The sequence below is a fragment of the Mus caroli genome, chromosome 15, assembly GCF_900094665.2.
Source record: "Mus caroli chromosome 15, CAROLI_EIJ_v1.1, whole genome shotgun sequence".
NCBI lineage: Eukaryota > Metazoa > Chordata > Mammalia > Rodentia > Muridae > Mus > Mus caroli.
The window spans coordinates 29,445,339-29,453,531 of NC_034584.1; the positions used below are offsets into that span (position 1 = coordinate 29,445,339).

Sequence of the window (8,193 nt, forward strand, 5' to 3'; positions counted from 1 at the left end):
AATGCAGTGATTTTTAAAGCTGAGGTATTTTGAGGAATAAGGTTTTAAGTTAAGTGTGCTGGTCTTCACGTCAGCACTAGGAATGCTCAAACAGGAGAGCAGCAGGTTCTAGGTTAGTCTGAGCTACAAAGCGAGACCCTGTCCTTCATAGCACCCACAGAAGGAAGTGAAAAGAAAGTACCACGTTTAAAATTTAAAAGCACTTCTGGTAAGCGGAGATAAATGCCAAAGGGTAGTTTTTATTTTTCCAGTACATATATGGTTAGCTCTAGTATATAGGATAATCTCAGAAGATCACCTTTGGTGTTACTTGCATTTGATATTAGTGGTAAATAGGCATGGATAAACCATTCATAAGTATCATAGCATTTCTACACGTTATAGAAACCAGAGACTAGAATAGACATACAGGCATTTGCTGAGTACTGCCTAAATGAGACAAGCATATCTTGTAAATTAAGAAAGGGTTAGATCAATCTTCATGCTAGTAAAAGAAGCCTGTCACAGAGGACCAAACAGTGTATTATACTTTTTATAGCAAACGTCTTTAACAGATAAACCCTATAGTGATGGAGAGGAAATAAATGGTTGGTTGTAAGGAGCTGGGGAAAGAGGTCATGTGGAATAAAAGCTTATGGCATAAACCTTATTTCAGGTTGGATGTAAATGTTTTGAGAGTAGAAAGAGATGATGGCTACACAACTTTTGGGCATAGTAAAAGCCACTGAATTGAACCCACTAACAGAATGAGAATTCTATGGGTTGTTTATTCTATCTTAATAAAATTGTTACGAAAACCAAAACTAGAAGCCACCAAGACGAAAGGCAAGGGAGTTGGGGTGATGCCACTTCTAACCAGAGAAAGCGTGTAGCAAGCTCGCCTTCAGGGCCCGGCAGCTCCAGATGGGGGCAAGATCCTAGGAGTGCAAGTTTCTGGTCACACCAGGGCTCCCCCATTCTCTGAGGGATTTGGATACACTGTACTCTTTCTGAACTTAATTTTTTTCGCTCGTTCTAAGGGGGTAGTTCTGAGACTCTCTTTTGCTCGGACCAGCAGAAGCCAAAGCTCCAAACTTGCAACACCACACTTACCTGGTCCTTCAGAGCTACGGTAAAAAACATTACCTGTAGGGACCAATGGCCGCCGGGGCTTTTGTGGTGCTGATCACCTTTCTGATTATGGACGACATGCTAATCCTTCCCTCTTGAAGACCCTCCAGAAGAAAAAACGATGGTAAGTAACTACACCCACTCTTGTCCACTGACTAGAGAGCCCTAGGTAAAAGAGTTTTAGTTCAGGGACAGCCCCGGGCGAATTCGCATGGCCCGATGGGAATTGTAGTTCATAAGCGACTCCAGGACACGTGGAGGAAGAAGTCGTGCTGCGCATGCGCCCTCAGTCCGCTCGCTCACCCACTGTGGTGGGAGCTTCTAGGGGGTCTCAGAACCTTGTCTTTCTGACCGGCGAAGCCCTCGGAACATTTGGCAGGTTGGTGGTGAGGCGCTAATGCTTAGCCGGGGCCGCCAGCTCGCGGGGGCCTCGCGTGGGGGCTTGCCCAGAGTGGCGGCTTCGGCTTGCAGCGCTTTTCACTTGGGGAGGTCCATGCTGCCCGGGCGGGCCCTCTTGCAGTCCAGAGCCTCAGGCTCCTGTGCTCGTTTTTATGCTTATCGTTGCCCTGCCAGGCGGAATCCCCTCTGGGAATGCGCTTGTATCCCTTTCTGGGTACGGTAAAGGACAGGGATGGGTCATTCTGGGGAACCAAGCAGAGGTATGGGTTGTCTGCCTTTCGCCATCCCGTGCTTCCTTTCTATGCATGATCGCCTTAAGATTTGAGCAGACCGGGGTCTGCTTTCCGGAGGCGAGTCATCTTCCCCTAGCTTACGACTTCAGCTTTCCCACTAACGAACCTGGGTAGATTAAGAAGATGTGCTAATCAGTAACTGATAATATATCATAAGAAAGTATTTAAAACAATTCTTTAGTGTAGCTGGTGTAATTTTGCCCTTTGAGAAAGATAAAAACTAATTTTTACTCTCTAAATAGATGTGTGTGTGTGTTTATTTTTTCATAAAGACGAGTTTTGATAGAGTATTTGATACTGCAAGACATAAAGCATCTAAAGTTTTTTTTTTTTGTTTTTTGTTTTTTCGAGACAGGGTTTCTGTGTAGCCCTGGATGTCCTGGAACTCACTCTGTAGACCAGGCTGGCCTCGAACTCAGAAATCCGCCTGCCTCTGCTTCCCGAGTGCTGGGATTAAAAGCGTGCGCCACCACGCCCGGCTGTTTTTTTTTTTCCAGAGCTGATTTGTTGTTTGATTTTATAATAGTCAGTGCTGAGATGCTATTTTGCCTAAATATGTAGTACAGTCGGAACTATTATTAGGGCCAGTTGTTGGAAAAGTCTATCTCAATCCCAAATCCAAATTAATGATTAAAACAAAAACAAAAACAAAAACCTTAAGTCAGCAACTCAATTTCAAACTAGTTTTTGAAATCAAACAATGCAACCCAGCACAATCCGAAGATGTGCTAATTTGGCACATGATGAGAACAATTTTAAGAGAAATTTAGGCCTGTTTTTATACATTGTTTCCTTTTTCTCTTTAATTTTCTTTAATGTACAAGTGCTCTGTTGCATATATGTATGTATATATATATATATATAAAATGTATGTATGTATATATATGCCTGCCTGAAGAGGACAGCAGATTCCCCTATAAGATGTTTTGTGAGCCACCATGTGGTTGCTGGGAATTGAACTCATGACCTCTGGAAGAGCCGCCAGTGCTCTTAGCCGCTAAGCCATCTCACCAGCCTGTATAACATTGTTTCTTAAGAGCATAAACCTGTATGTGCAGGAAGAACACTGGGTTCATAACTTGCCTGGAATCTTGGCTGAGCTGTTTCAGGCAGTATTTGTTGGTGTTGTATGGTGCGTAAGCATGGAATGTCACTGCTGAACTGCGACTGAAGTGAAGTCGAGGTAGAGCACAGCTCCACACTGCCAGAAACACTTTGGAGTCACTACACATTTGACTTCTGAATTGTGCTTTCTAGATTTTTCATCACCTCACATTCAGCTACATGACCCTCTATGGGGTTGTGATCCCCAGCTGAAGAAGCTCTGAGGCTACATACGGTTCTCATGCTGTGTCAGAAGGAGCGTAGTTGCGGGCTAAATGTTTCTTACCTTGTTAACGTTTGCTTTATAGTCATGTGTGGATATGAATATCCAATACTTGTGTTGTTTTGATCCTGTACTTTGTTTATGGTAGTCTGCTAAGTGCAGTGTGACAATAAGGAAGGTCAGACCCGTGGCCCTCAATCAGCATGCACTGTAAGAAATCCTCTTGATTCCCTGTCATCTTGTCCTATGTAACGCTGAGGGCTCCATGCCTCAAGAATGGTGAGATCGTTTTTCTTGGTTTAGGGCTTCATGCTGGAATACATGAGCTCCCGCTTGGACTCCACAGCCTATTTGGTTCCATCTTGTACCTATGTTCGTCTTCTAGTCCTCCTGAGTTCTGATGCCTGTCCTAAACAAAAATTACAGCTGACATTTTCTTACTGGCTTTCCCTGAGGTTGCACAGTTTCCCTGTATAGAATATTTCATATGTGCTCTTAGTCTCCAGTTGTTTTGAGTTTTAGGAATAGTGAATGGAGCTGAGCCTGGATGGAATCTCAGAATGTTTACCAGATTGGGGAATTTTCTCACTTTTGGCTTGGTTACCTTTTCTTTGAGGCACAAGAATAACCTATTTTCTTTGCTGTTATCTACATGAAGTTTGTGTTGGTAGAATATTCTAATATTAAGGAATTGAAATGCAGGCTTGGTAACTGCTGCTCTGAGTTTTTCTTATTTCAGTATCTCCATGGTGCACGTTTTAGCCTGGTCTCCATCAGCAAAAGAATTAATGGCTGTTGTATGGCGTGAAGGCTTCCAGGGCCTGCCTCAGGCTTTATGAATTATGCCAAGTGCCTATGTTGGTCCCTTGTTGACATGAACATCCATTAGGTTCAAAATCTCCATTTTAGACTGTTATCTAGTGTAGTTGTGGAAAAACACATACAGAAATACATATTGTTTTAACATAACCTCTCAAGTCTTTATGTTACATAGTGTAGGGTATTGTTAAAAGTTACATCTCTAGTCAGCCATAATATGAATTTTATTTTGAAAAAGAAAACAAGTGTTTCACGTTGACTCAATGAATAATGAGGGGGTTGGTCCAGGTGTGGGAACTCCTAAGTAAACCCATCAGGTTCTCTCTGCAGTCATCCTTTATGTTACTCACTTGACGTGAAGTCTCGAGTGAAAATACCAGTAATTTATCTTCAGTTTGGACTCAAATATTTTACTTATAATTTATCCCGGTCTTTTTATTTCAGCCAAGAACCAAGATAAAGCGTTATAAGTAATTTAATTTTAGTGATCTTACCTCATTTTATGCATCATTAGCGATTGTATGTAGTTTAATTATTTGGCAGTGCAAAATCTGCCAGTTGGGATAGTTCCATGAAGACACGCTGTTCCTTTATTTTTTGAGACAAAAACTGTGAAGTCCAAGGTGGCCTGGAACTTGATGTGTAGCCTAGGGTGGCCTCAACCTCAAAGATTTCCTTCTGCCCAGCCCCCAGCTCCATCCTGACGGCTGGGTTTATAAGCATGCAACAGCACTTTGTTTTGAGATGAGTGACTTTATTGAAATCTCTCTTTTGGGGATTCCTGCTATAGATTAATAGGGTAATATTTTGGTATTATCAAACATTGAGTTATATAAATATTTATTAAAGTTATTATTATTATTCTTTTACCTTTCTTATTTATTTGTGTGGGGGTTAGGAGTATACTTTGATGGGCATGTAGCCGTCGGAAGACAACTTTTGCGGGTAGGCTCTCTCCTTGCATTGTGTAGGCCTCAGGACTGAATTCAGGTTGAGTGGCAATTGCCTTTACCTGCTGAGTCATATTATTGGCTCATTTAAAAATTGTATTCTTTGTTGTGTTTTGAAATACGGTCTGTCAGGTAGTTCTGGCTGACCTCATGCTATGTAGCTAAAGGATGACCTTGAACTCAAGAGCCTCCTGCCTCTGCTTTCCAGATGCTGATGCGAGCACCCACACCTGGCAATTCTTTTTTTTTTTTTTTGGTGTTTTGAGACAGAGTTTCTCTGTATAGCCCTGGCTGTCCTGGAACTCACTTTGTAGACCAGGCTGGCCTCGAACTCAGAAATTCGCCTGCCTCTGCTTCCCGAGTGCTGGGATTAGAGGCGTGTGCCACCACGCCCAGCAACAATTCATTATTTTTGAAGTGAAAGTTTTCTCTCCCTCTATTAAGTGTATTGCTTTCTTTCTAGAAATGTCTAATGCAAAGGAAAGAAAACATGCTAAGAAAATGAGAAACCAGCCCAGTAACGTGACTCTGTCCTCCGGCTTTGTGGCTGAGAGAGATGGAAAGCATCATTTTGGAAAGGGGAAGCCGTCCCAATCTCAGAAACAAGGTAAGACGCACACACTGTTCTTGTTACTTCATTTGGATTAATTGCTTTTGCCAGTTTTGTTTGCTCGATGTCATCTCGGACGTAAACGAGTTCATTTAAAGAGAGAATACAGAAAACTCTCCTTATCAGAATGTGTGCTTACAAGTCTGCCTTCTTGTTAAAGTTCACTTACAGAGCGTTCAGTCCACGTCCCTGGACATGAGAGAGCAGGGAGGAACTTCATTGTGTCCCAGCAGCTTGCTTCCCCAGCCTTCCCCTGCAGAGGGTAGGGACTGTGGAAGTACGGGCTGCAAGGAGCACCAGCTCTGCCTGGGGTCTCAGTCTTAGCTGTGGGTATGAATTGTTTCTAGACTTTAAAGTTACAGGCTAGTAAGGTGTTTAGGATATGGTGCTCAGTAAGGTGCCCACCCATACCTGACCACCTGCGTTCCATTCCCTAAACCTACTATGGAAGGAGAGAGCTGACTTTGAAAGTTGTCCTCTGAGTTCGTGTGCTATTGATACATAAAATTACAATCGATATGAGATTGAGGTTTGCTATCATTCAGTGTTCCCTTGACTTTGTGAGACAGACATACTATTATAGCATGATTATGTACACTTTACAGCTGATATGTTTGATCCTAAGGTATACTTCTGTTTCCTCAGAGAAATATAGTCAGCATATCAATATCTAATTACTGTGCTAATTTCACATCCTTGGGAAGTGATAGGGTGCAGATGTCCTTTGGGATAGCAGTGGGGAATGCCAGTTAGGAAAGCTGGTTTGAAGCATGGCCTGTTTTAGCCCCATTTAAATAAATATTAGATATAAACTCTTAAGCTCTAGATTTAGATCTAGAAGTAGAGGACTACGGTTTGACATGTGGTATACCTTTCCCAAATATTATCTTATTTAAACCTTACAGTGACCAACCATTTAACATGTTTTAAGATTATAGTGGCTGAATAATTCACATCACAGTGGAATTAACAGGAACCCTGTAAAATTCTCCACTGACCTCTCTTATGTTTGTAAATGTTCAGGCCATAGCAAGGGCTTAGATTAACAATTGATGTTGCATTGGAAATCTCAAAGGAAAAAATTTCCTTGTACCTGTTAGTATGTCTCACTGATGTGATTGCTGTTGTATGTGTTTATATGTCTAACTGATGTAATCTGTTATATCTGTTAATATGTCACACTAATGTGATTACTGTTATATATATTAATATGTCACACTGCTGTGATTCCTGTTGTTTTTGTTTATATGTCACACTGATGTGATTGCTGTTGTATGTGTGTCACACTGGTGTGATTGCTATTGTATGTGTTAATATGTGACACTGATGTGATTCCTGTTGAACTGCTTACTCACTTTGTGGCCTTGGGCTTTTCCTTGGGAAAGTCTCCTTTCTACCCAAGATTCCTCTTTTAAAAAAGATAGTAGGGCCTGTGAGATGACCCAGAGGGTTACCCTTGCTAGATGAGCCTGGAGACCTGAGTTTAGTCCTCAGAACCTGTGCTTGTGTGTGTGTGTGTGTGTGTGTGTGTGTGTGCGCGCGCGCGCGCGCGCGAGTGTGTGCACGTGCATGTGTACGCACGCACGCGCGCGCGTGTATGTGTGTGTGCATGTAGACAGGTAATAACTCACAGGTTGGTGCTAGAGTTAACAAGTTAATTCTGTGCTGTAAGCCTGTCTCTGGTATGATACGGTGATGTCTTTCTTTTTGTTTTGTTTTTGAAAATGTACTAGAGCTTCATTCTGGAACCTCAAGGCAGTGGCAAATCAAGATGAGTCCCCACTTGCTTCCTGAGTCTGATGTGAATGAGCAATCTTCCTCCAAAACCATGTTTAAGAGAAAGGGAGGCTGGAAAGCAGGTCCTGAAGGCACTTCTCAGGAGATCCCCAAATATATAACTGGTAGGTATTTGTCAGGAAGTGTGTTGGCTCTTTGTACACAATGCTCTTTGCTGCCCTGCCTAGCTGCCTCCCCTCTCTCTGTCCTAACCACCGGCTCACCTCTCTCCTGGGCTTTGACTATTGCATCCTGAAGCCTGCTGCTCTCCCTACTTCTGACTCTGACTCATCTCGTGAATCTATGGGTGGCTGTTCCCATCACTTCCATCTCCCTACCCCACTGATCTTTAGTATGGTGTTCTGCAAATGCAGAGCAAATCTTGTAGACACCATGATTTGGCTATGGGCTCTTGCCAGCCTTACTGTCATTGCTGTGTGACCTCCACCCCACTATAACCTAAATTCTGTGTCCCTTGAACGTAACTTAGATATGCTTTCTGATATCTTTATTTTTCTCAGATGAATTTGATTGTCTAGCACCCTGCTTACAGAGAAGAGAGAGAGAGAGAGAGAGAGAGAGAGAGAGAGAGAAGCTTGAGACTGATTCTGTTTTTTAATGAAGAAAACCAATAATAATAGTTACAAGTTTTGAAAAAACAAAATAGTAAAGGAAAATTCCCCCTAGTCAGGGTTTCTATTCCTGCACAAACATCATGACCAAGATGCAAGCTGGGGAGGAAAGGGTTTATTCAGCTTACACTTCCACGTTGCTGTTTATTACCAAAGGAAGTCAGGACTGGAACTCAAGCTGGTCAGAAAGCAGGAGCTGATGCAGAGGCCATGGAGGGATGTTCTTTACTGGCTTGCCTCCCCTGGCTTGCTCAGCCTGCTCTTATAGAACCAAGAC

General features: G+C 42.6%; 2 protein-coding genes across 3 annotated transcripts in view; one reads left to right on the top strand and one right to left on the bottom strand.

The window, feature by feature from the left end:
* The window catches only part of Rida (reactive intermediate imine deaminase A homolog), a 13,248-nt gene extending 11,934 nt beyond the window's left edge, over nt 1-1,314 (bottom strand). The window contains exon 1 of the mRNA XM_021183634.1: nt 1,126-1,314. Coding sequence (XP_021039293.1) covers nt 1,126-1,190 — 65 coding nt within the window. The 5' untranslated portion in view covers nt 1,191-1,314. The remainder of the gene's footprint in view (nt 1-1,125) is intronic.
* A 69-nt stretch (nt 1,315-1,383) lies between these two features.
* Nucleotides 1,384-8,193, top strand: part of Pop1 (POP1 homolog, ribonuclease P/MRP subunit) — a 35,355-nt gene continuing 28,545 nt past the window's right edge. Inside the window, exons 1-3 of one of the 2 annotated variants that reach the window (XM_021183600.2) lie at nt 1,384-1,489; nt 5,362-5,505; nt 7,242-7,409. In XM_021183600.2, coding sequence (XP_021039259.1) covers nt 5,364-5,505; nt 7,242-7,409 — 310 coding nt within the window. In that variant the 5' untranslated portion in view covers nt 1,384-1,489; nt 5,362-5,363. The remainder of the gene's footprint in view (nt 1,490-5,361; nt 5,506-7,241; nt 7,410-8,193) is intronic. The other variant, XM_029470143.1, reaches the window with a different exon arrangement.